Below are 25,394 nucleotides of genomic sequence, written 5' to 3'. Positions count from 1 at the left end.
GGCGGCTCCTTTAAGAGGCGGGCCCCATCCCTGGTAACAAAGGAAGTCCCCGCCCCCGGTGGCCAGGGTGCTCTGTGGCGTCGCACCCTCATTGGTGGGCGACGCGGTGTGCCACCCAGCGGCAGCCATTTCCAACGAGCTGGCGGGGGCGAAAGATGGCGACGCCCGTAGGGTGGGCGCAGGGGGGGTCAGGGTCGGTGTGTCTCGCCTTCGACCAACTGCGGGACGTGATTGAGTCTCAGGAGGAACTGATCCATCAGCTGAGGAACGTGGTACGCAGCCGGAAGAGCTGGGGGAGAGGCCGGACCGGAAGTCTCAATGGTGGGGTCGGGGCCAGACCACGTCCCGAAGCCGGGGCGTGCCCAGAGCACATTGCCAATAGCGTCATCAGAAGGAGGCGGGACCCGACAGTGTTATGGCTGCTGGGGGTGGAGCCAAAGGGGGCAGGGTCTCATGAATATTTTACAAGGGAATTTTAATCAAAATCAAAATTGTTCTCTGCTCTCTTAGCCTGGTTGCACAGGACCTGGTAGATAGATCCCTCTCTAGTCACTGAGCCTCAGTTTCCCCATTTCTAGTTGGAGATGATTTCCCAAGGCTGTTGTGTTCAGGCAAAGAAATTGTAATATCCTTTCTATTAGGGACATCCCCTCCCCAGTGCCTAATTAAGTGCCATTCTGCGTGCAGTAAGCACAGATTTGGCCCTTGCACATGATAACTTAAGGGCTTCCGACTCCTTTATGTCTATCTGCTTTTGCTTTCTCAATCAAACCACAGTTTATGGGTGCAAAGCCTTGGAGCCACAGATGATCTGGACAGGCATGGTAAAATCCTGGCCAGGTGGAGTTCATGGTTTTTCTGTTTTTATTTTCTACCTTGATGGGAAGGCTGGGAGATAGGAGATACCTCCATCTCAGAAATAAGATGTCTTCTCATCTCTTTCTTATTCTAATGGCTGTATGCAGCCTTAGGCATTGAATTTCCTTCAGCCCCCTGAAGGCTCCATTCCTGGCCTTTTTCTCAACACTTTTTCATCCCTACATAGTGGTCAGAGCTCAGGTCTGTTCTGATGTCCCCTTCTCTAGAAGCAGTTCTACCCTTTCCCAGGCCAGGTCAGGGACCTCCTCTGGACGCCACGTGGTGCTTCTCCATCACAGCACACACTGAGTTACAAGTGCTGGCCATGAGCTATCTCTTCTAGGAGACTGGTTGTTCCTTGAGGGCAGGGCCTAGAGCTGAGCCTCAGCGACTTGTGGAACCGAATTCTCCCTTCCCAGGGCCCCAGTCTCATCCTAGATGCCCTGGGCATCATCCCATTATCCACCCTTGCTCCCGGTCCTAGAGGACGCCCCAGCCCCAGTCCCTCCCTGAACCAGGCTCTATTGCAGATGGTTCTCCAGGATGAAAATTTTGTCAGTAAAGAAGAGTTCCAGGCAGTGGAGAAGCAGTTGGCGGTAAGTAATGGCCTATGCAGGTTCCTAATCTTGCCCTATTTCCCTGGATCCCTGTGGTTGAGCAATCACTGAGTATTGGCCTCTGAGAGCCTTCAGCCCCAGTAATGAGGACAGAATCTTTCTGTACTCTGGCTTCTGGGTGGCCCTCTGAGTAAGGGGGCTGGTTAAGGAAGCTTAGGAGACCCAAGGTCGCTTGGGTAATAAGGTCACTGGTGTTGCCCCTGCAGGAAGAGAAAGCTGCTCATGCCAAGACCAAGGTCCTCCTGGCCAAGGAAGAGGAGAAGTTGCAGTTTGCCCTTGGAGAGGTAGAGGTGCTGTCTAAACAGCTGGAGAAAGAGAAGCTGGCCTTTGAAAAGGCGTGAGTGGGCCTCGGTGGGGGTGTAAGGTTAGGGGTCCCATTAGCCTGTCAGCCTTCCCACCCTTTCTTATCTTCTCCACCCAGGCTCTCCAGTGTCAAGAGCAGAGCCCTGCAGGAGTCCAGCAAGAAGGACCAGCTCATCACCAAGTGCAATGGTAGGCGGGAGGCCCGTGTTCCTTCCCAAGCTAACATACACGGGCTCTTCCCTAACTACCCAGTGCCGGTATCCAGGGCAGGGTTTCACCCCAACTTCTGTCCCCGACTGAGGATACAGGCAAGCCCAAGCGGGCCACACCTTCGCAAAGGCCTTCAGGGACCAGGCAGGCCACGGAAATGAGGGAAGCAGTTGGTGTACAATATTCTTCATGGCCATAAAGGAACGGGCTCGCTCCCATTTTTTTGAAACATACAACTTTCTTAGTCCACCTTTTGTTTTCCACTTTTGATGGATGTTAGAAATAATGTACTTTACTCATAACTCTGATACAAGAGGAACCACAGGGTAAGCACCGTCCTGTTTGAGAGCTGACCCTTAGTCTCAGGTTTGGGATGAGTGGGGACTGTGGTAATGTGGAGAGCCATACTCTCTCTCAAGGACTCAGCTCCTCTGCTGTGGGAATGGGAGTCCAGTACTGTCAGAGCTTTAAAAAAGAAACCAGGTTTTAATGGAAGTTTTCCTGACTTTTTAGTGTTGTCAACTGATTTAGAAGCTTTAAAAATATTGTATGGGCCAAGTAAAGTATGCCTGTAGGCCATTAGTTTTCAACTCTGCTCCATGCAGATGCATGGAGCTACTTGGCTCAGCTGGGGCGGTGAGTTGCAGGGCACTTTCAGTCAACTACCCAGTGTCCCTAGACCTCAGGAACCACTTGCATTTTCCCAGAATGCTAAACTCCCCTTACTTAGCTTAAGAAGTGGATGTGAATTCCATACCTCTGCTTCATTCGCTGCAGTAGATTTTGAGTAGGCTAGAGCCCAGAGCTCAAGCCTAAAAGAGGTTCAGGGTCCCTCCGGATGGGCCCCACCTGGAGCCTTGGGCACCCTCTATCCTCCAATCCAGCCTTCTTTCTCCCCTGGTGAGTATTCTCACTGAAAAGTCGCCAGCAGACTACTATCTTGATCTGGCTGGGTAGGCTGACAGGCCTCATGGTTGTTTGATCAAGAGCTCCCTGTAGGGCTTCTTGGGGCCCAACAGGCAGTCACTGCCTTCATACCCAAGATGCTGGTCCCTAGTCCTTTCCCTCTTTCTGACCCCTCCCCACCCCCACTTCCCTAAAAGGAACCTAGGGTTCTTTCCTGGTGGTGTTAGGAAAAGACATCCTTCCTTTAGGGCATTTCCTAGAGCCCAGCCAAGACTACAGGGCTCTGCGTCTGGAAGGTGTGTGTGGGTCAGGCTGATGGAGCCTGGCTGCCTCCCCGAGAATGTCCTGAATCCCTCCAGTGGGCACAAGCCTTCACCTGAGCAAATCTGGTGACCTGGCCTTCTCCTCGCCTGTACCTCCCCGCTGCCACCTCCCTTGGTGTGGTTTCCATTTGGTTGTACTTACGTAGTTCTGAATCTTTTCAAAGGGCTTTTCTAACCATTCTCTCATTGGGTGCTATTTATTTTACATTTATCTAATTTATTTTAAAAGATTCACACAAATTTCTGATACTTTTTCTCAAGAGAACTTCACACGCACTGAGTCTGGATTAGCTGGATGACCTGGGGAAGGAGTTATGATAGTCCTGTTCCTATGGTTCCGTGAGCTCATGTTTTCCTCCTCTTTGTTTACCTATGTCTCCTCTTTTCGGCCAGACCGTCTCTTCTGAAACCTTAAATGCTTTCGCATGTCTGCATTTTCAGAGCTTGTGTTCTAGTTAATCTTTGTCCGACCTTTAAAGGCAGTGGGATTTTCTTCCTGTGAGGATGAGAATTTTCCAGGGCTTCCTGAGGGACAGTTATGTATGTGAAGCACCCCCCGAATCCTACAGCCTCATTGGATTCTGACCCAAGTCACAAAAATCATCCTGGCATCTAATGAGCACTTAAGTAGCGGGTAAGCTTTTCCACCACTAATCTCTCTGGGTCCTTCCCACCCCATATAGGCTGTCTCTGTCCCCATATTATATAGATGAGGACACGGTTCTGAAAAGGAGACATCTTGCCCAAAGTGGTAATACTGTCTCACCAATATTAACTTCATTGAAACGTCACCTTATTCTGTCCTCCGGTCAGTTCCTGAGTCTTAACACTCCTTTCAGGAGCTCCTGCACGGGAGTAGGCATCTGGCTGGCCCTCAGTAGGTCTGGTTGGATTGAGATGACTGAACTAGGTGATGCTTCTATGTCCTAAATCCTCAGGGGACATCCTGTTCATTCATTCCACAAATGTATCATGCACCCACTATGTGCCAGGTATTGTTTTAGGCCTTAGGGTTAAAACAATGAATAAAAAAAAATCCTTGTCCTTACATCCTAGAAGGGAAGAAAGTAAATGAGTAAAATATATGGTATGTTAGATATAAATGCTAAGGAGAAAAGTAAAGCAGGGAAAAGAGATAGGAAGTATTAGGAAGGGTTGTAATTTTAGACTAGGAGCGGTCTCACGAAAGAGGTGATATCTGCAAAGATCTGCAGGAGTTGAGGCCCGGAGCTGTTCATCCTCCTGCCTTTGGGCAGGGCTACCACCTCTCTCCAAGGGCCTTTGCCTGCCTTCATGTGAGTCACCTGGTCCAGAATAGAGTTGTGAAGTCACTGACACATTCATCTGACATTGTGTCCCCACCACCCCATCAAGACTCCATAATAAACTCATTCTTACTAAGGTATTGGCAACTGCTCATGGAGAACCTGTGGGTGGTGGGAGCCAAGTTCTGAAAAGACCTGTGAGGGAATGAATGCCTTATCTCAGGAAGAAGCCCATGGGATGGAACCGCCTCCTCCCTGCCTCTCTCCCCCACAGAAATTGAGTCTCACATTATAAAGCAAGAAGATATACTTAATGGCAAAGAGAATGAGATTAAGGAATTGCAGCAAGTTATCAGCCAACAGAAACAGATCTTCAGGTGAGGGGTCATGGACAGGTTGGGGGTTGTTGATGGAAGTGGGGAGCCAGAACTCTGGTCCCTACCTTGGGCTGTCCCCAGCCCATGCCCAGCCTAGCCGGCTCCTTGCAGGAATCACATGTCTGACTTCCGGATCCAGAAGCAGCAGGAGAACTACATGGCCCAGGTGCTAGACCAGAAGCATAAGAAAGCCTCGGGGACATGTCAGGCCCGGAGCCACCAGCGTCCCAGGGAAAAATAAAATAATAATTATCTTTCCGTTATCTGGTTGTAATCTGACCTCTGATTTCTCTGTTGTGGGCATTCCCATCCTGACCTTTTCTAGCCCTCTCAGGCCTCACCAGTGGCCTGACCCCCAGGGAAGGGGCAGGGTAAGAGGCAGAAGGCACTTTCCTCCCTGCCTGTCTATCTCATGGACCTTGGTGACCTAAGTGAGAATCAAGTTACCAGAGACTGGGTGTGGAACAGGCCTGGGACCACCTACCAGGGGGTCCATGGAGTTACGGGGTTGCAGCCTAGGGGAAGACTACTTTGTTATCTAGTGAACACTGCCTTTCTTACTCCGTGTTTAACTCCTGCCTATATAAGCAGCCATGTGTATGTGAGAGAGACAAAGAAAAGCCCTGACTGGAGACTTCAAAGACAGTGGGTTCCAGGACCACAATAAATTTGGGAAATGCGTTTCCATGACAAAACAAAAATGTTTTGCTGTGAGTTACATGTGCACCTTCTTATACACTTCCCCCAAACACAAGCTCATCCGTCTTCACAAATGGAAGGGGAAAGGATAATGCCATTTTTTAAAAATAAAGCTTGAACTTTTTAATTTTTTTTAATCCTCACCCGAGGGTATGTTTTTTCATTGATTTTTTTTTGTAGAGAGAGAGGAAGGGAGGTAGAGAGAGAGAAACATCAATATGAGAGAGAAACTGATCAGTTGCCTCCCATATTTGGACCAAAGGGATCGAACCCCAACCTAGGTATGTGCCCTGACTGGGAATCAAACCTGTAACCTTGTGGTGTATGAAACAATGCTCCAACTAATTGAGTCACCCAGCCAGGGCTGCCATGTCTATTTTTAAGGTGGGGAAACAGTCTGTGAAGGGGCTATGACTTGCTGACGTTGCATATTAGGGCCGGATGTGATGGACAGGCTTCATTCTCTCAGAAGCCATCACTAATGGCCAGGTGATCACGGACACACACCCAAGCAGGGGACCCTCTCAGGAGAGGCAGAGTCAGATTCATCAAGTCTAGCCTTTCCTGGGTCAGGAGGGGCCAAAGCTCTTGCTCCAAGGCCAGCTGGGGACCTGAATCATAACAGTACCCTGAAGTCAGAATAGGGCAAATGGTGCCCATTGTCGTTGTCCCAGGACACTTAAACAGGTGGTGGCTGCTTCCCACCATGCCTGTCCTCAGGGCAAGTACAGAGGTGGTGGGGGCTGAAATGAGTACTTGGAGGAGCATAGGGCTATTCCTGCCTCAGAGGGGCTTTAGAGAGGGGACCACAGCTATCCAAAAGGTTCCTGAGAGAGCCCGCATCAGCATCCACAGCTTGGTTGTCAAGGAGCTGTAGACAAGCTGTCCACTCCAGTTTCTTCCAGTAAGTTATCACTAAAGGCAATGGATGTAGCCGGGACAGCACCTTCCTGGGGCCCCAGCACAACTTTTGGAGTGGGGGAGCCCTCCAAGCAATGCTCCTCTATTAAAGGCTGTGGAGTGCCAGGTCAGGGAAAGTGGGTGCACTCGTAGGAGCTCCAACTGGGATGGGATGACAAGACCAGGGAGGAGGGGTGTCACACCGTGATGGGAAGGCTCTGAGGGGAAAATGAAATTGCTGGCAACACCTGAGTTGCCTGACCTGATGGTCTGGTCCCCTGGTGCTCACACTGATCCGCATGCCACAGGTAGTGCTTTACCGAAGGCAGGTCCCCACTCAGCCTCAGTTTCCTCACCTGTGAAGAGTGGAGTTGGGCCTAGCTCCTGGCTCCACTTTGGACACCTGTCAGCCAAAGCCTGGGGTGCCACCCCAGGCGCTCTAGCCCGCGCACCGGCGGAGAAGGGGCCTGGGAGAGTAAGGCCCAGCGTCCAGGTCTCTCCTGCTGGCCACACCGCCGGCTCGGGAGCGGACGCGGCCGCTTTAAGGCGCGGTGACCCCACGGCCGCCGCGGGCGGGGCGGGGACAGTGTGGGCGTCCGCGGCACCAGCGGAGGCGAATGCGAGGGAGGGAGAGCTCGGCGTCCGGCCCCACCATGCTGATCGCGCTCGCCCCGCCAGCCCTGCCCGGGCTCGCAGGTCAACCACCCTCGGCCCCCGCGCGGCGCCAGGACTCCTCCGGTTCGTCAGGCTCCTACCACACGGCTCCCGGTTCTCCAGAGCCCCCGGACGTTGGGCCGGACGCGGAGGGCCGGGCAAATTGGCCCCGGGTGGCCCCTGCGCTGGGGGTGGGTGAGCAGCTTCGCCTGTCCATCAGCGCCCAGAATAGCCGCCAGCAGCTCCAGCCCGGCTCGGGTTTCCCGCGAGGCCCGGGCTCAGGCCCGCGGCCACCCCAGCCCCAGCTGCGCATGCTGCCGTCGGGGGAGATGGAAGTCATCTTCGGCGCCGGGGCCCTGTTCGGCCCCTCTGACTCGGCGGACAGAGAGGTGCAGCAGCTCACGGCGCGGGCTCTCCACGGCCCCTCTCCGCCCGCATCTCCCACCGCCGCCGCACCGCAGCCCCAGCCCCCCGACGGTGGCTCCCGCTGGGCCACCTACCTGGAGCTGTGGCCCCGCGGGCCGAGTCCTGCCACCCCAGCGCAGTTCGAATGCGTGGAGGTGGCGCTGGAGGAGCGTGCCCTGCCCGCCAGGTCCCGGACGGTGCCCAAGCGTCAGATCGAGCTGCGCCCCCGGCCCCGGAGTCCCCCGCGGGAGGGGGAGGCAGGCGCACAGCGCCCGCGCCCGCTCCTGCGCACCGGCTCCCTGGACGAGTCGCTGGGCCGCCTGCAGGCCGCCGCGGGTCTCGTGCAGACGGCTCTGGCCAGGAAACTGAGCCCCGCGGCCGCTGCCCCCGGCGGCGCCACCTTCAGGCCCGCGGAGCGGCCCGAGCCTGAGACCCGGACGCCGGCCCGCAGTACCCGAAAGGCCCCGGAGGATGGCAGGGCTCGCCCGCCCCGCGTGCACTACGGTTCAGCCCCTGCCAGGGCCCCACGGCCCTGGCCCAGCCTTCGCGAACGCGCCATTCGTCGCGACAAGCCCGCACCTGGGACTGAGCCACTGGGCCCGGTTAGTTCAAGCATCTTCCTGCAGCCAGGGGAGAAGACCCAAGGAGCGCACAACCAGGAACTCAAAACCAGGTTCCCAGGAGAGACCCCGGATGGAACCGTCCTGAGGCCTTTCGAGTCCAGGGGCCCTTGGGAAGTTCCGAGTAAGGCTGTGAGGCCACGGAGCCCGTCCCCGCGGAGGCAGGCTCCCAATGGAACCCTGCAGAGTGCGCACTGCCTGCCCCCCCAGAACCTGTCCCCGCGGAATCGGGCTACTCCGAGGGTGAGTAGTCCCCCCGCCCCCAAGGCATCCTCCGCGTGGGGAAAGCAGGATCCCGCCGTCGAGGAAACTGTCGGCAGAAGGAGCCCTTCCCCTCCGACCCTTCCCCAGTGGAATCCGGGTGCTGCCAGGGCAAGGAGCCCGTCCCCTGGAGCTCCTTCACCGTGGGAGGTTCAGCACCCCACAATCGGGGCTACCGCAGAGGGGAACAGGAGCCCGTCCCCGCCGGCCGTGTCCTCGTGGGAGGCTCCAGATCGTCCTCCTGGGCCGTGGAGTCCATCGCCCCAAGAGAGGTGGGGTCCCAAAATGCAGGGTTCCTCGATAGTCTCTCCGCAGGGAGCTCTGAATGGCGAAGTCCAGGGGGAGCTGGCGCCGCCTACACCATCCGCACCCAGGACTCCAGAGCTCCCCGAGGCTCCGAGTCCCTCCACACGGGACGGGACGGATCTTGCCTTCCGAGACAGTCAGCCGTTGCCAGAGGTGGCTGCCCCCGCGCCGCCCCTCGGTCGCCTCACGGGCACCACGGATGCGGATGCGCCCCCAGAAGCCTTGGGCCCTGGGCCAGCGGCCTCCGGACGCCCGCGCGTGGCTATCCCGCGGCCCCGGGACCTGCGCAAGATGGTGAAGACCACCTACGCGCCGAGCTTCGCGGCGGGAGCCCCCGGCTCAGGGCTGCCCGCGCCTCCTGCGGGTCCCGCGGATCCCCGCCCGGAGGAGGGTGGTGCATCCCAGACGCCAGAGCCCCAAGTGCTGGGGACCGCCGCCCCGGCTCACTACACGTCCGTTTATCTCAAGGACTTTCTGCCGGTCGTGCCACACCCCTACGAGCCTCCAGAGCCACCCCCCAGCACACACCCTCGGGGCGCTCCGCAGCCCAACGGGGGCCTGCGGCGGAGGGCCGAGAACAGCACGGCAAAACCCTTTGCGCGCACCGAGATCCGCCTGCCGGGTGCCTTGGCCTCGGGCCACGGACTGAAGGAAACCCGGGGGGCCCTGGTGCGCGGTCCTGGAGAAGAGAACCGAGTTAGGGAGGCCCAGCGCCTCGTCTCCGACGGCGAGGGTCCGATCGGCCCTTTCGATGGAGCTCTCTCCTTACCCCAGCCGTCGTCCGTGGGGCCAGCAGGGGCCCACCCATGCGGACCATCCCGCCCCAGCTCCCCGCAGGCGCACCCTAGCTCGAGCCCTGGGAGAGCACCCCAATTGGAGACTCCTCCTTCCGTCCCCGAGCCAGCCACTGCGGCCCAGTCGCCCCACCCGCGGGAGCCCCAGGCATTGGCGGGCAGGATGGCCCCGCCCCAGCCCCGCGCAGCCTCGGCGCCTCCTATGGACCGGTCCCTGGAAGGCCCCTCCCCGGGGGCACGCAGGCCGCCCGGGGCCGCGAACCCCGGGAAGGTCCTGGTGGACCCCGAGAGCGGCCGCTACTACTTTGTGGAGGCGCCGCGGCAGCCTCGGCTCCGGCTGCTCTTTGACCCCGAGAGCGGGCAGTACGTGGAGGTGTTTTTGCCGCCCTCGCCCCCGGGGCCACCCCGACGCATCTGCACCCCGCTGGCCCTGAATCCCGGCCTTTACCCGCCCGCTTACGGGCCTCTCACTGGCCTCTCACTGCCACCATCCCCAGGCCCGCCGGCCTACAGCGGCGCCCAGCTACCCTGGGCTTCCGAGGCGGGGCCCCTGGAGAGGATGTACTACCTGCCAGTGAGTGGGACCCCCAGCCCCGCACCTCCTCTGCTTCTCTGCGCTCCTCCCACCAGCTTGGGTCCCGCCCAGGCTGGCAAGAGCTCCTTGTTCCCTGTGTGAGGCCCTAGGGCCCTGATCCCCATGGTGTTGGGGCCTGTCGATGGCTTTTAAGGTTCAGGCATCCAGTCCCCTGCCCCTTTCTTTCACCTTTTTTACCCATCTCATCTAGTCCTGAGACCGGAAATTATCTTCAGAGAATGTATCTGAGACCCCGGGGGCTGATGGAACTGGATCTCAGGAAGTGACTGCCTTCCTTCTACAACATTTTACACCCCTTTCCCAAGCATTCCCATGATGTGGTGTGTTTGTGTGTGTATGTGTGTGTAAACGTGAGGAGTCTCAGGATTTGTCCCCAGGAACTGACCTGAAGGGTTGTTGGGGTTCCCTAGGAGCAGCAGGGGACCGGGCTGCCCCCAGAGGTAGTTGCTGTCTGCCCCTCCCTGAAAGGTGGGCCCAGGTGAGGTGGAGCCGGCTAGTGAGCACCAGTGGGATGGAGGGAGGACTCTGGCTGTCAAATCTGTTATTCTTTGGAAGAGGATCTAAGCCTTGGCCTGGGAGGCTGTGGTGGCAAGTAGCTAGTGCAGCCAGGCCAGGCTGTGTCTGAGAAAGGGAGCTGTGGGGACAAGCAGGTGAAGAAGAAGCAGGGAAGTAATATAGGAGGGGCTGTGGAGGGTCAGCCTGGGATATGGGGGGTACTTGGAGGGAGGTGGGGAAGTGACTGTAGTCCCTACCTGGGAGCTCTGTCCTTTATTCTCCTTTCAACCCTAGCCTCTGACTTGGCTTCTCTAAGCCCTCAGAGCTAACCTGGCTCTTCCTGGGGCCAGGAATGGGGGCTTCAGTCATTCCCATCCTGGGTAGGGAGCAGAGTCATCAGGAAGGACTTACAAGCAGGGAGAATGGTTAAGCTATTGTCCCAGAGGAGCCTCTTGACCCCTCTGGGTGGGGTAGAGGGTTGGTTAGGGCTGGCAGTAGAAAGGATGCCTCCGTGTGGGGCAGGCCAGAGAAACTTGGACCCCTCAGCTGGTTTTACTCTCCCAGTAACAGATGTGGCAACCATGACCAGCAAGCTGCTGGCTGTGCAGGCTGGTCACAGCATAGTAAGGGACAGGACCAGAGCATGTGTTCCAATTGCCTGAAGATTCCCAGAGCCTCTGAGGAGGGCGGAGGAAGATGCATGGAGTGAGTGGGAGGTGCTTTGCATGGGTTCTGTGTGAAGTTCTAAGCTTGAAGTGCCTGGGCCTTGCTGGACAAGTATGTGATATGATGAGTTTGGGGAAGAAGAGTGGCCATTAGAAGCAGCGTTAGGGATGGAGATGGATGCCGTCCTTAAGTTCCATGCCCCTGGGGGCCTGGGTCCTTTGGAGTCCCTACCCCCCTGCCTTGAACTAGAAGTTGACTGGGAGAACTATGAGCCAGATAAACCTGGACATCTTTTTATAGTTGGAGATGCTGTTTCCAATAACATGGAGGGCCCTGGGCTTGTCACCTCATCCTGGTGAGCAATAAATCACTGACCCAATGAGCTACGATGGCTGGAACAACTGGTGTAAGGTGTCTGATTTCCTGCTGTGGCCCTTTAACACCCCCACAATGCCCTTTCATGCCCAGGTACAGCCTGGGTATAGGGCTCAGGGAAGAAGACCATCAGTGTCTTTCATACACAGTGGTGTTCCTACCTCAGTGAATTTGCCTCCCAGGGAGGGGACCCTTAGGCTGACATCGTTCCTCCTGCTGGCTGAGTGGCCAGCGGGCTTCGGGGTCAGTCAGGCCTGGGTTCCAATTTCCGCACGTCCCCTCTAGGTATGTGGCCTTGGATTTGTCACTTCTCTCTGAGCCTTTGTGTCCTTGGGGGTAGACTAAAGATGACAGTAACCAACCACTTCCGCCCCCAAGGTATTCTGCACAGTACCTGCCATGTGGCCCGATCCCAGGCTTGGGAGATATCAGCCCCCATGTGTCCTTGCCCAGGCCCAGCCACTCTCCTTGCCTCATTGTTCTCCACCTGTGAAATGGAGCTAAGATGGCTGGAGCTGGGGTCCCACCAGAGGAGGTGCACATGTGGTGTCTCCTGGGGGAAGGGAGAAAACGGGAGGGGTGAGGTGTCAGTTCCCCATTGGTCTGGGCCAGGTGTTCCGGGGAGGTCCCCACTGCACACACAAGTACATTTACATCCCAACCACAGCCCGTGCTCACTGAGCCGGCTCCACAAACCATGAGGCTGTCACTGCCACTGCTACTGCTACTCTGGGGGGCTTGGGCTATCCCAGGGGGCCTTGGGAACAGGGCTTCGCTCACAGCCACTGCCCCACAGCTGGACGATGAGGAGAAGTATTCAGCTCATATGCCTGCCCACCTTCGCTGTGATGCCTGCAGGGCGGTGGCCTACCAGGTGAGTCCCTTCCCCCAGCAGTTCCCCTGCCCAGTCCTCCTCAAGCCAGAACCCTCCATCTACCTCAGATTCCGCCACTGGCCTTTGATCCATCTCCAAACCCCCACCCCCAGGCATCCAGCTAGACTCAGCCTTCCATGATATTGCCATCTTCACCTCCATGCCTCAGTTTACTCATCTGTCTGCCCAGCAGAGACTGGACAATCTGGGACACCCCACAGTATCTTGAGACTCCAGGGAGTCATTAGTTTGTCGTCTCAGACTCCTCCCTTTCCAGGCCCATCCTCAGGCCTGGACTTCTTTCTAAAATATGACTGAGGAGCATTGGTATATGTGTGCATGTGCTGAGTGTATGAATATATGAGTATGTGTGTGTCTGAGTTCACACACAAACTTGTCAAGTGTGCCTGAGTACCTATGAGTACTCATGTCATTAAAGAGTGGGCTGTGGTGTTTTTTTTTTTCTTTCCTTGTGTTTGTGGTTTAAAATAGCATTTGCTGATGGGCAGGTGTGCCCTGGGGGAGAGACCCCTGTGCCTAAGCTAACTTTCCATCTCAGCATTTCCCACCCACCCACTCCGTCCCAGGAAAGTGGATCTTGCCTCCGCTGGCCAGGTCCCAGCTTTGGGGGCATGGGGGAAGAGCCTGAGGCCTGCCTCACAGGTGCTTCCTGCTCGAAAAGCTCCCTTGGCCACCTCATTCTCCCCCAAAGGCCCAGGTTCCTATCCTCCCCTCCCCCACACTGAGCAGTCCCTAAACCCTGACTCTCAACCCCTCCTTGTTCCAGATGTGGCAACATCTGGCAAAGGCAGAGGCCAAGCTTCACACCCCTGGGGGGCGTCAGGAGCTGAGTGAGTCGGTATATACAGACGTCCTGGAACAGAGCTGCTCCCAGACCTGGCAGGAGTGAGTTGAAAATCCGGTCCCTACCTTCCTCCTCCAGGGGCAGGGCTTGGTGGGTGGAGGGTGGAGGTCCCCACTCTCCCACTCATACCACACACATTCTCCACTAGGGCTCTGGTTCAAGCTAGGGGGCTGGTTGGGACCCAGTGTGAGCTCTAGATCTAGGAGCAAGTAGAAGGGTAGGTGGCCAAGGGACAAGTTCATGGTCCAGGAGCTTCCCCTCTCTGGTCCTCTGTTTTCCATCAGGGAGGATCAGAATCTGGGCACTGAACTCAGCAAAGGCCCAGTGTGTCCAGTTTCATGTGGAGACAGGCCTCCTCTGGCCAGGCTCTCACTGATGCTGTGTCCTCACTGTCTCCAGCTACGGGGTCCGAGAAGTGAACCAGGTGAAACATCTCATGGGCCCGGGACTGAACAATGGGCCAGAGCCCAGCATCAGTGTGATGATCACAGGAGGCCCCTGGCCTACCAGGTAGGACGGGAGGGTGGAGGTGAGATGGATCCTTGGAACCTCCGTCTGCCCCCTGTGGGCCGGCAGCGTCTGAAGCTCCAGTTGGACTCTCCTAGGCTCTCCACGACATGTTTGCACTACCTGGGGGAGTTTGGAGAAGACCAGATCTATGAAGCCCATCAACAAGGCCAAGGTGCTCTGAAGGCATTGCTGTGTGGAGGCCCCCGTGGAGTCTGCTCAGAGGAGGCACCAGTCACAAGGGCAGAGCTCTAGTCCAACTCCTGCTTCCCCTTTGTGGTCAGCCCCTGAACACACTGGGGAGCTTCTTCTGGATCTGTCCCCCTCCTTTCTGCAGGCTGCTGAGGACAAGGAGAACTTGCTCATCTAGGCTGCCACTCTCTCTACTCCTCCAGCTCTGGGGCGCTGGGGCCTGAGCGGGGGTGGGGGGGGGGGGGGGTGGGGGGGGGTAGGGCGGGGGCAAGGCCTTCCCCTCTGGATTCAAATAAAACTCAGTGAAGTCAATTCCTTCTCTCTGCAAAATGTGCTTGGGGGGCTGGGAGGACAGATATTGGTGTTCCTGCTGATGTTGCTCCTAGAGAGGGCCAAATACACATCCCTGCAAATTCCTCAGGAGTAAGTGAGATTGGTCCTGGTTAGGAATGTCAGTGAGCAGTCAAAGACATACAGATCCAGTTGTGTGAATGGGAAACCCCAGATCCATCATGAGAAAGAAGAAAAACCGTGGGAAACTCCACAAGCAGGCCACCTTGTGGACACGCCTACTGCAGCCACTGGGTGCTATCAGCTGTTGGTGCCCCTCCCAGAACAGCAGTCTCACTGGGTCTACACCCGGCAGCTGCTCACTTGCTAGACTCTGTCTCTGTCCCCAGCTGGCATGGTTGGGCCCTAGGTGCCTGCCTGGGACGGGGTGGGACAGGGTTCCTGGAACAGGCTAGTTTCAGCATCCTGGCTCTAAGTCCTGCTCTCCCTGGAAGTCCTTCTGTCCTGGGGCTCTTCCCTTAGCAAATGGAGAAAAGGGCCCCCCCTGGGGCCTACCTGGGTCAGTTGATGTGACAACTTGCAGTTTCCTTTGTGAGTGTCTCTCTGGGCCTTCAAAGCCCTGGGAGGTGGACAGAACAGACTCTAATCCCCAGATGACAGATGTAGACACCAAGGCTTAGACAACAAAAGAGGCTCAGGACAAGTCCCAGGCTGAAAAGTGGTAGGACTTAGAGGCGATTCAGATTTGGGGGGGTGGGGAAAGGTCATTGCTGGAGGAATAGGGGTACGCCAAGCATGCCTTGATCTCTCCAGCTTTCCTGAGCTACACTGCAGCCCAGCCCCCTATATTCTATCTCCTGTTCCTGATCTGCCTGAGCCACCCGCTGTGTGGTGCTCCCGCCAAAAGAAACACACAGGCGCCAGGGAAGGACCCAGGGCACAAGGAACTGCTGAGCTGTATCGGGTGTGGAGTTGGGAGCCTGTGACATCACCCTGGGTTTATGTGGAGTCTGCATCTGAGTCTGGGTGTTGTGAGTCCTTTGTGTGATTATATCTGAGATCCTGTGCAACCCAAGGCTTTTGTCTCTGTGTGGTTGAACTGAGTGCCTAGGGGACTGGAGGAGGTAGGGCCCCCTGGGGAGCACTGGGGAGGAGAGGGTGGGAAGGAAAGTGCTGAGGAGCAGCTCTGAAACTTCAAACTGGTCAGACAACTTTGGGAACCTCGGAGCAGAAAGCCAAGAAGGAAGAGGAGAGAACAGGCAGACAGAGAAACAGGCTGGAGGCTGGACAGGCCGACGGACTCAGGGCTGTGGCATGAAGCTACTTCCCAGCTGGAGAGCGGTGCTGCCCGTGGGCCATCGGGGCCGGGTCTGGCCATGGGCACAACAACCCAGAAGTAGGTGGGCCCTGGGGGGGGGCGGGGCGCTGGGCCTGGGGCAGCACTGTGCGGAGCAGAACCTCAGCCCCTCGGACCCTCCATCCCCCTCTCAACCAGCTCCAGGCCCCATGGCCAGACTGGGCTGGACCTTTCAGGAGGCAGAGACAGGCTGGGCTAGGGCTGGCTTCGGGGGCCGTGTGACATGCGGTCTCACAGGGTCTGGCACTTGGAAAGGCTCCAGACTGTGTTAACTGTTCTGCTAATACTGTCTTGAAAATTCATAATACTTTTGGAACAGGGGCCCTGCATTTTCGTTTTGGATTGGGTCCTGGCTGGGAGGGGAAGGGAATCCTTGGACACAGGGGACGGCACGGCCAGGCCAGCCTCGGTCGCTCCTCCAGAGGTTCACGTGTTGTGTGCCTCAGGCACCCTGTGAGGTGAGTGGCGGTGGTGGGGAGGGTGGTGCCTTATTACACTTAATGTATGATTTACAGCACAAACGCAGGAGTTCAGGCCAGCCTGGATTTTAGGGATGGTTTTCTAAAATCTTGCTACCTTGTCAGATCACATCTCCCCATCAGCTGTAAAGGAGGTTAATACTGCCCAGCACCTGGGGTTAAACACAACAATACAGAGATGTTGCCTGGCACACAGTCATTCCTCAATGAGAGTGGTTATGAGGATGATAGTGATTAACTTGTTATTAATATTCAGATGGTGACACAGTAAGTGCCCATTTTTGCTCTTTCTCCTGTCACTCAAACAGAGATTGCTAAACTTCCAAGACTGTTCTATGCCTCACTGCCCACTCTGGCCCTTTCTTGGAAAACAAGACGAGGTCCCATGTTCAGGCTCAGGTGCGGGCAGCAGGTGAATGTGGCAGAGCTTGGGCGGCCTTTACCACTCCACTATGGCCAGAGTTAATACATTACCTCCACCCAGGACCTGTTTCGCAATCTCGATAGGAGTTGGGGATCTGGTTACAGATTTACTTCGCACAATGTCTGATATGTGGAGTAAAGTCCTCCTTGGCCTTTCTATAGCCATCTCCTCTTCTCTTCAGGCACTGCTCACACCTGTGTCCCAGAGATGAGGGCCCAGGAGGAACCCGAGGGCCAGACACAGGTGCTGGGGGATGAGTGGGAGCTGGGTAGGGGCAGGGTGGGGTGGGGGCTGGAGGAACTGCACACAGGCCTTCTCCCTGGGAGGGCAGAGACAAAGGTTCTTATAAACTCGATCAAGAGTGACTGTCCTCGGCTGAGCCTGGCTGTTGGGGGATGGGGTGGAGGTGGCAGCAGGAGTGAAGGAGACTTCAGCTTAGGGACTCGCTGACTCCAGCTTGAGTGCCAGTAGGGACACAGCCTATCCCCGCAAGGACCTCCAAAGGGCAGAGGTGGACCAGATTGGGCCCTCTTGGCCCCCTTTCGTGTGTCCCCCCAGGCCTTCTGACTTAGGGGCCCATTCCCTTGGCTGGAATGCCTGAGTCCTGAGGGCTCCAGGGGCCAGCACAGTGGACTCACCCTGCACAAAGCAATGTGAGGTGGGAGCCAGGTAGAGTCAGGCCAAGGGACAGCTGGGTGTATGAGCCGTGAGGGAGGTGAGGAACCCAGGCTCAGACCCCATTCTGAGGAGCTGACAGGCCACTCAGGTACCTGATTGATTCCGGGGCAGAATCAACTCTCCAGTGTCCACCTCTCCACCCTGAGATACTGTTCTCTGCTGCCCCCAGCATGAGGACCTGGGCTTAGCAGGGACCTCCACGAAGGACCCCCCGGTGTCCCTGCCCACAGAGCCCAAGTTCGACATGCTGTACAAGATCGAAGATGTGCCGCCCTGGTATCTGTGCATCCTGCTGGGCTTCCAGGTGGGCATCCCCCCAACAGCGTCCCCACTGCACACTCCCCAGCCCCCTCCCTGGCCACCAAGGTTATCTTGGGTAACAGGAAGAGAAACCTAAGGTCAGCAACAGTGACTGCACCAGGCAGGGGTGGGGAAGAGGATTATGGGGTCCAAGAGAGGATTAATCCCCTGGGAGCAGGTATCAGTGACAGGGAAGAGGGCCCACTCCACAGAAGATGCAGGAGTAATCTGGGAGCAGATAAGTAATGCCCAGCCAGGTGAGCAGTAGCCCTCTGGGAATTCCCTGTGAGAATGTCAATCCGGGGTGGCTATGTGGCCTAGGGCAGCATAGCTTCAGGCCCACTGAGGCAGGCATGAGAACTACCAGGGGGCCCTGTTTCCATGTGCGTTCTGTGGGTCTCATGCACTCCCCCCCCCCCCCGCCCCCTCTAGCATTACCTGACTTGCTTCAGTGGCACCATCGCTGTGCCCTTCCTCCTGGCTGAGGCGCTGTGTGTGGGCCGTGACCAGCACATGGTCAGCCAGCTCATTGGCACCATCTTCACCTGCGTGGGCATCACCACCCTCATCCAGACCACACTGGGCATCCGGTGAGCTGCCCTACTGCCCCCCCGCCCCAACACACACACACAGACACACACACAATGCAGCAGCAGCAGCTGGAGCAGGTGGTCTCTCTCAGAGGACTCATGGGACAAAAAAAGCTGCTCTCTGCCCCAACCTGCTGCTTCTTCTCCCACGCCAGCCTTAGAGCCAGGCAGCTGGAGTCCTATCCTGGCACCAGGCACCCCTCAAGGACTAGGAGTCTGTGGAAATAAGGGAATGTGCCTTAGCTGGGCAAGGATTGGGCCTGGTGCCCACTCACCAGGCTGATTAAGCCCTACTCATTAAGTCCTACTCGGGGACCACCCATTTCCCTGCCTCCTGGCCTCTTCAATAGTCTACCTTCCTGGGGGCCCCTGCCCCCTTGTGCACAACCCAAGGTGGCCAGAGCATGGTGGTGTGGTGAGAGGAGGGAGGAAGGTTGTCAGTGCAGCTTGGATGCAAGAAATAAGCTGTCCACTTCTCTGCATGTGGCCCCTCACAGTGCAGGAAACATGCTGAGAAGGAAAGGGGCAGGTGTGGGCCAGGGGCTCCATTTGTTTTCTTCCTTGGGCCCCCAAAATGTTATAGAGTGCTGCCTGGGGCCTCAATGACTTCCCTCTGCTCTGTCCCTGCCCTATCCCTATGTCTCTGTCCCTTTGTGTGATCCTTTCTGCCTCCCCGTCTCTGTGCCCCTCTTTCCCCATCTCCCCTGTCTGTGTGTCCCTGTCCCGCACTGCACCCCACCCTTGCTCTGTGCTTCCCTTCCAGGCTGCCGCTGTTCCAGGCTAGTGCCTTTGCATTTCTGATCCCAGCTAAAGCCATCCTGGCCCTGGAGAGATGGAAATGTCCCCCAGAAGGTGGGCACACTTCTGGGGTGTGCTGGAGGGGGGGCCAGAAGCCTGGAGGTCTGGGTGACTGTCCCAGGTCCAGACACCAGGATGCATTTATGGCAGCAACATCTTCTCTCCCTGTGTCTCCGTTCCCTGTTCACATGTGTGTGCGTCGCTGTCTCTGCCCCCAGAGGAGATCTATGGCAACTGGAGTCTGCCCCTGAACACCTCTCATATCTGGCACCCACGGATAAGAGAGGTGGGTTCCCACGTGGAGTAGAAGGGCAGAAGACAGGACTGAGGAGGGGGCTAGATAGGGGTAAGGGCCACAGGTAAATTGGGAGATGCCAGGCAGGTTAGTCCAGAGGCTTTTTTTTTTTTTTTTTTAATGTAGAAGTCATGGCTTCTACATAGTGACTTATAACTGACCTTCACTCTTCCAGGTCCAGGGTGCAATCATGGTGTCCAGCATAGTGGAAGTGGTGATTGGGCTGATGGGACTGCCTGGGGCCCTGCTCAGCTACATTGGGCCTCTCACGGTCACCCCCACGGTCTCCCTTATTGGCCTCTCTGTCTTCCAAGCTGCTGGTGACCGAGCTGGCTCCCACTGGGGAATCTCAGCTTGGTGAGCGGACACCAGGATCGATACTTGCCCAGCCCCAGCCCCCTCACCCCTACATTTCCTTCCCCCTCAGCCCTGCCTTTTGCCCCCAGTCTGGCCTACCAGCCACCTCTTCTTTGTGCCTCTGCCCTCAGCTCCATTCTCCTGATCGTCCTCTTCTCCCAGTACCTGCGCAACCTCACCTTCCTGCTGCCTGTCTACCGCTGGGGCAAGGGCCTCAGTCTCTTCCGCATCCAGATCTTCAAGATGTTTCCTGTGAGAAACTGACAGACAGCTGGGGCTGGGGCTAGGGCAGGGGCTGAACTTGTGACAAGGGCCGGAAAAGCAGGGGAACTAGAGCCAGAGCAGAGGTGAGATCCCGGCCAGAGACTGGGGCAGGTTGGGGCTGGGATCTAGAGCTGGGGCCGGAGGTGGGGCTAGGGGTTGGGCGGAGGTAAAGGCTGGTTAGCTTGGAACAAGACCTCCGGGGTCCTCAGTGTGCCCCTCCCCACTCCCCCCCCTCAGATTGTGCTGGCCATCATGACCGTGTGGCTGCTCTGCTACGTCCTGACCCTGACAGATGTGCTGCCCACAGACCCTACAGCCTATGGCTTCCAGGCACGAACGGACGCCCGAGGGGACATCATGGCTATTGCACCCTGGATCCGAATCCCCTACCCCTGTGAGCAGCCCCACCTGGGCCCCTTTGCCTCCAACTCTGACCCCAGTACAGCTGATGATAAAATTAGCATTAGCTGCACATGTATCGAGTGCCAGGCAGAGTGCTGTTTAACTCAAGACAAAGCCTCACTCCAGAGCTTTGTGGTTCTGAGTGGTCCCAAATAAGCTCCCACAACTGTACAACTCCCACCCCAGCTTGAGATCCCTTTAGCCACCCCCCCCCCAAAACTGCCTGGTCTACCTCCTAACCTACACAGGGGCATTGTGTTCATCCTCTTGTCTCCCCTCAACCCAGGTCAGTGGGGCCTGCCCACAGTGACTGCGGCTGCTGTCCTCGGAATGTTCAGTGCCACATTGGCGGGTATCATTGAGTCCATCGGAGATTACTATGCTTGTGCCCGCCTAGCGGGTGCACCACCCCCTCCAGTACATGCTATCAACAGGTATGCCCATCTGCCCTCCCCAGTATGATTCCCTCTGAGGCCACTCAGGAAGCAAATGTGGGGACAGAGTTGAGCCCCAAAAGATGTAGACTTGAGCAAGTCACTAGTACTCCCCAGACCTCATTTTCCTTACTCATGATAGGGGATGGATGTTCTCATCTCTCCCCCTGAATGTTGTGAGCAGTGGAGGAGATAATAGCGTCCGAGGGAAACTAGTCATTGACAACCTTCCACATGCCTAGCCCTCAGTGTGTGTTCTTTTTTTTTTTTTTTTTTTTTTGTGCTTTTTTTTTTTTTTAAATATATTTTATTGATTTTTTACAGAGAGGAAGAGAGAGGGATAGAGAGTTAGAAACATCAATCAGCTGCCTCTTGCACATCCCCCACTGGGGACGCGCCCGCAACCAAGGCACATGCCCTTGACCGGAATCGAACCTGGGACCCTTGAGTCCGCAGGCCGACGCTCTATCCACTGAGCCAAACCGGCCCCGGCCAGTGTGTGTTCTTTTATGCAGTCCGCCCATGATTGTGAGACGGCTCTCCTTCTTATCCCCGTTTTACAGATGGGGACATTGAAACCCAGAATCACCAAAGGGAGTACATGCCAAGGCGCTGCATTAGTGCTCAGACCTGGGCTCCTGGCTCCCAGGCCTCCCTCTGCCCTGGCGTGGAGAGTATAATACAGATAGTTGCAGCATCCGAGTCAGGGAAATGGGGCAGAGCCTGGACCAAATCCTCCCAGCTCATTTTTCTTACAGGGGCATCTTCACCGAAGGCATCTGCTGCATCATCGCAGGGCTGTTGGGCACCGGCAATGGGTCCACCTCGTCCAGCCCCAACATTGGTGTCCTGGGGATTACCAAGGTGCCTCACCGAACCAGAAGAGCACAGAGCCCCACCCCCACCCCATTTGCCGCAGACCCCGCCCCAAGCCGGTCCACACTTTGGCCTACCCCGACCCGGTCTTTAAGAGGCCCCCTCCCGCACCCCCTTCCCCCTTCCATCGCGCTGCATCAAGCCCCCGCCCATTTGAGCCTCCCTCTAACCACAGGCCCCGCCCACCCCACCCCAGAACTCACCCCTTCCCACCCAGCCTCTGGGATATAGCCCCACCCCCCGGCTCCCTGGCTCCCTGGCAGGTGGGCAGCCGGCGCGTGGTGCAGTATGGTGCGGGCATCATGCTGGTCCTGGGCACTATTGGCAAATTCACAGCCCTCTTCGCTTCGCTCCCTGACCCCATCCTGGGGGGCATGTTCTGCACCCTCTTCGGTGAGTGCTGCTCGCGGATCCCGGTGACAGAGCGGGTCGCTGAGTGGTGGAGCCCTCCCAGCCCGCGCCGGGCCCCTCCAGCGGTTCTCCTGTGCACTCAGGCATGATCACCGCTGTGGGGCTGTCCAACCTGCAGTTCGTGGACATGAACTCCTCCCGCAACCTCTTCGTGCTCGGATTTTCCATGTTCTTTGGACTTACACTGCCGAATTACCTGGAGTCCAACCCCGGCGCCATCAACACAGGTGCCCCCAGCTGTCTGAATGTCATGGCGGGTAGGGTAGGTGTGGTGGGTCTGCCTTTCAAAGGCTCCACGCAGCTAGAGCAACAACTGCGCAATTCTGGATGTTAATCAGCAGCTGAGAAGCTAATTAGCAGGTGTCCTTTACTAAGACACTTCCTGTGGACAGGTATTGAGCTTTACATGTGCTCACTTAATTTTCACAGCAGCTCCGTGAGATAGATACTATGGTTTCCACATCAGATGAGGAAAGTGAGGCTTAAAATGATTTGTCTCATGACAAGTAGGAACTTGCAAAACTGGGATATGAGGCCAGCGGTGGGAGAGGCAAGAGGCACAGGCAGGCTTGAAAGTCGGGTTTGTAGTGTCCCACCACCCAGCTCCATACCTGCTCAGGGAAGTCAGCAGGCTGCACCAGCAGAGGGAAATCCCTGAGGTCTGTTCTCCAGGTGGGTCGTGACACCTACTGGCCCTTGGCATGTTCCGCAGGTATTCCCGAAGTGGACCAGATTCTGACTGTGCTGCTGACCACGGAGATGTTCGTGGGGGGGTGCCTTGCTTTCCTACTGGACAACACAGTGCCAGGTATGCGTCAGCTCTGGGAGGCAAACAGAATGAGGCTGGCGCCTCTGCATTTCCACAGATGGCTCCTGAACCGGAGCTGTGGCTGGGTCCGGGTCCGAGCGATGTAGGCAGGGAGAAGCAGGGAACAGACGGGCTGGTGGAGTGCCCACTGGCTGGAGGGAGAAACACCGGCCAGACAGGCACAGGCATGCCCCATAGGTCCTGAAGAGGGAGGGGCTAGGAGTCACTCCAGGGCCCTTGTCTTTTCCTCTCCATTTTTTGATAGCCACTGGGGTGAGGGGTGCCTTTGCTTTATTAGGACAGATACAAATGCAGCTTTAGTTTTTTTTGGCAAAACCCACTCCAATGCAAGCAGCCTGCAACAGTGGCTAATAGGAAGAGCCCCAACTTCCTTTGCTATAATTAGGGCTTTTTGGAGGGATTGTGGAGGATACTTTGTGCGTGTTCCCGAGAATCCTCCTAGACCACATTTAGGTGCCCAGTAAACATATAAAAAATAAATGTCACCAGGTGTCCTAACTACAAACCAACATTGTTAACATTTACCAAACATCTTCTAAGGGCCAGGCTGGAGCTAAGCATCTCATCCTCAAAAACTATTCTGTGAGGCAGACTATGGAGTACTCACTGAAGGTCACAACTTCTGCAGATTTGTAACTCTGCAAATCTGGGATTTTAACAGAGTCCATCTGATGCAGCCTGTGGCCTGTGTACCAGTCATTGCACCACATGACCTCTGCTGGAAGGTTTCAGGGGAACTGGAAGATCAGGGAAAGCTCCATGGAGAAAGGGTCAAGACTGCATCAGTCCAGGGAGATGAGGGATGGGAACAGCAGGACGGCCCTCTATCCCCCACCATTTGCCAATTTAAACATGGCTGCAGACCCCACTTGCTTCCCTCTCTCTGAAGATACAAGTCAGAGGCTGGCTATGCACAGCTGGTGAGTTGGAGTGTGGGCAGGCAAGGGCCAGGGCTCCCTGGCACTTTTAGACAGTATCAGATGATGAGGGAGCTCTTGGTAACAGCTACCCATTGGATGGATGGGTGGTAACTGAACATGGTACCCACCTTTCCTCATGTAGAGGAAGCTGGGCTGGGGACTGGAGCAGCCCATCCTGTGAACCTGAAACAGGAAACTTGCAGCCTCGAAGCCTAGGGAATCTGGGGAGATGGAGGGCATCAGGTGGGCAGCTATAAACTGAGGGCTTCTCTGTGATTTGGGTGGCTGGATTAAGCTAACCAGATGTTAACAGTCTTACACTGCCTAGTGAAGTTCCTCACATCCCATTCTTCAATCCAACTGCCCATCAGCAACCATCCTTGCTAGATTATATATTATACCACATAATCTTCAACAGTCTTTCAACATACACTGATGAAGAATCTGAAGCTCAGATTAGTGAAATCACTTGCCTGAGGTAGTACAACCTGGATTCCAACCCAGGTCTGGCTAGCTCAGAACTCAAGTCCTTACCATGGAATCAGTTTTCTTTTGTGGGATGAGAACACTTTGCTGATATACCACTTTGCATTGCTCTTTTTCTTTACCTAGCCACAACCCAACCTTAGAGAGGAAGCCAATTTAGTCCAAATGGTAGAGGAACTTACCAGTTTGGCTCTGGATTAGACACTAAAGGAGATGTGCCAAAAAAAAAAAAAAAAAAAGTATTTGTCTGTTTTGAGGAGCTCCTAGCACAAGACAGGAAATAAAAACTGAGTTTAAAGCAATTTAAAGCAGTAAGATCAAAAAGCCTGGGCTGGAGTCATCTGGAGCAGCAGTCGCCAACTGGTGGTCCATGGGCCACTGGTGGTCCGTGAGGTCCAAAAGGTTGGCGATCGCTGATCTGGAGGGTTTCCTGGTGTCTAGAATGGAAGGGACTTGGAAAAGGAGAGAGCACTACAGCTAGGGAGGGATACGAAAGATGAGGGAACTCTGGGCTACCTGTTGTGTGTCCTAGCAGTGATGGGGAGGAGGTGCAATCAGCCAACAGAGTCCTGTGCCACACCATCTCTTCCCCTTCCACTCTGCCTACCTGTGCTCTTTGTGCAGCCAGGCCCAGGTCAAACAATAACTCCTCCAAGTATTCTTCCTTGAGGACCCCAGCCCCCGCTTAGTGCCCTCCCCTCTGAGTCTAGGACACATTTCATTTGCATTACTCATGGGGGTCTCAAGCTGGGTTGCCAGCAAATAGAAATCTCTCTCACCATAGACTTACACTGTGCCAGTCTTCATCAACCAGCCCTCTTGTGAAAACCTCAGAGATCTCATGCACACCTCCCCACTTTGTAGGGCAAATTCCCCTACTTGTAAAAAATTCCTGCCACCACTACTGAAAATTTTACTTACCTTGACTTTCTGAGGTTGTATTATAAAAACAAGAGTTTATTTTCCAAATATAAAATCATATTAACACTGATTATAGTGTTTCAATATACACCAACCTGCCCCCAGAGCAGAGTCTGGGCACTTTATGGTATCCAATAGCCCAGCATACACTAGCCCCGTGGTCGGCAAACTGCGGCTCACGAGCCACATGCGGCTCTTTGGCCCCTTGAGTGTGG

The 25,394-nt window shown here is 56.0% G+C and overlaps 4 protein-coding genes across 6 annotated transcripts in view; all 4 read left to right on the top strand.

The window, feature by feature from the left end:
• Positions 1–89: 89 nt before the first annotated feature.
• On the top strand, positions 90–5,122 carry SPATA24 (spermatogenesis associated 24). 3 transcript variants are annotated; one of them, XM_008141627.3, is made up of 6 exons: positions 90–272; positions 1,389–1,454; positions 1,682–1,812; positions 1,897–1,967; positions 4,757–4,859; positions 4,971–5,122. In XM_008141627.3, exons 1-6 carry the CDS (start codon positions 156–158, stop codon positions 5,098–5,100), a joined length of 618 nt encoding a protein of 205 aa, XP_008139849.1. In that variant the 5' UTR covers positions 90–155; the 3' UTR covers positions 5,101–5,122. The 3 variants fall into 3 exon arrangements, with proteins under 3 accessions (XP_008139849.1, XP_054573898.1, XP_054573899.1); XM_054717923.1 differs by having other exon boundaries at positions 4,706–4,859; XM_054717924.1 differs by having other exon boundaries at positions 4,706–4,859; positions 4,957–5,122.
• A 1,989-nt stretch (positions 5,123–7,111) lies between these two features.
• Positions 7,112–12,487, top strand: PROB1 (proline rich basic protein 1). Its single transcript, XM_008141640.3, has 2 exons — positions 7,112–11,609; positions 12,426–12,487. The coding sequence occupies exon 1, from the start codon at positions 7,112–7,114 to the stop codon at positions 10,172–10,174; it is 3,063 nt and encodes a 1,020-aa protein (XP_008139862.3). The 3' UTR covers positions 10,175–11,609; positions 12,426–12,487.
• On the top strand, positions 12,020–14,272 carry MZB1 (marginal zone B and B1 cell specific protein). The gene is made up of 4 exons (XM_008141651.3): positions 12,020–12,503; positions 13,291–13,409; positions 13,768–13,878; positions 13,974–14,272. Exons 1-4 carry the CDS (start codon positions 12,327–12,329, stop codon positions 14,128–14,130), a joined length of 564 nt encoding a protein of 187 aa, XP_008139873.1. The 5' UTR covers positions 12,020–12,326; the 3' UTR covers positions 14,131–14,272.
• A 1,450-nt stretch (positions 14,273–15,722) lies between these two features.
• SLC23A1 (solute carrier family 23 member 1) overlaps positions 15,723–25,394 on the top strand; it is a 15,996-nt gene continuing 6,324 nt past the window's right edge. The window contains exons 1-14 of the mRNA XM_028147533.2: positions 15,723–15,754; positions 16,800–16,861; positions 17,466–17,600; positions 18,029–18,186; positions 18,950–19,038; positions 19,203–19,270; positions 19,455–19,636; positions 19,768–19,888; positions 20,138–20,294; positions 20,589–20,736; positions 21,495–21,600; positions 21,876–22,005; positions 22,107–22,250; positions 22,736–22,831. Coding sequence (XP_028003334.2) covers positions 16,826–16,861; positions 17,466–17,600; positions 18,029–18,186; positions 18,950–19,038; positions 19,203–19,270; positions 19,455–19,636; positions 19,768–19,888; positions 20,138–20,294; positions 20,589–20,736; positions 21,495–21,600; positions 21,876–22,005; positions 22,107–22,250; positions 22,736–22,831 — 1,570 coding nt within the window. The 5' untranslated portion in view covers positions 15,723–15,754; positions 16,800–16,825. The remainder of the gene's footprint in view (positions 15,755–16,799; positions 16,862–17,465; positions 17,601–18,028; positions 18,187–18,949; positions 19,039–19,202; positions 19,271–19,454; positions 19,637–19,767; positions 19,889–20,137; positions 20,295–20,588; positions 20,737–21,494; positions 21,601–21,875; positions 22,006–22,106; positions 22,251–22,735; positions 22,832–25,394) is intronic.

Source organism: Eptesicus fuscus, chromosome 6, assembly GCF_027574615.1.
Source record: "Eptesicus fuscus isolate TK198812 chromosome 6, DD_ASM_mEF_20220401, whole genome shotgun sequence".
Taxonomy (NCBI): Eukaryota; Metazoa; Chordata; class Mammalia; order Chiroptera; family Vespertilionidae; genus Eptesicus; species Eptesicus fuscus.
Note: the sequence above shows the minus strand (reverse complement) of the source record. Positions and strands in the feature narration are given on the sequence as shown.

What these genes read in the sequence shown, in the direction of transcription:
- SPATA24 (XM_054717923.1), top strand. Translation starts at nt 156, where the DNA reads ATGGCGACGCCCGTAGGGTGGGCGCAGGGGGGGTCAGGGTCGGTGTGT. An exon ending in TCCATCAGCTGAGGAACGTG is followed by an intron (nt 273 to 1,388) that starts GTACGCAGCCGG and finishes GCTCTATTGCAG; the next exon opens with ATGGTTCTCCAGGATGAAAA. An exon ending in CAGTGGAGAAGCAGTTGGCG is followed by an intron (nt 1,455 to 1,681) that starts GTAAGTAATGGC and finishes TTGCCCCTGCAG; the next exon opens with GAAGAGAAAGCTGCTCATGC.
- PROB1 (XM_008141640.3), top strand. Translation starts at nt 7,112, where the DNA reads ATGCTGATCGCGCTCGCCCCGCCAGCCCTGCCCGGGCTCGCAGGTCAA.
- MZB1 (XM_008141651.3), top strand. Translation starts at nt 12,327, where the DNA reads ATGAGGCTGTCACTGCCACTGCTACTGCTACTCTGGGGGGCTTGGGCT. An exon ending in TGCTCCCAGACCTGGCAGGA is followed by an intron (nt 13,410 to 13,767) that starts GTGAGTTGAAAA and finishes CACTGTCTCCAG; the next exon opens with CTACGGGGTCCGAGAAGTGA. An exon ending in GGAGGCCCCTGGCCTACCAG is followed by an intron (nt 13,879 to 13,973) that starts GTAGGACGGGAG and finishes GGACTCTCCTAG; the next exon opens with GCTCTCCACGACATGTTTGC.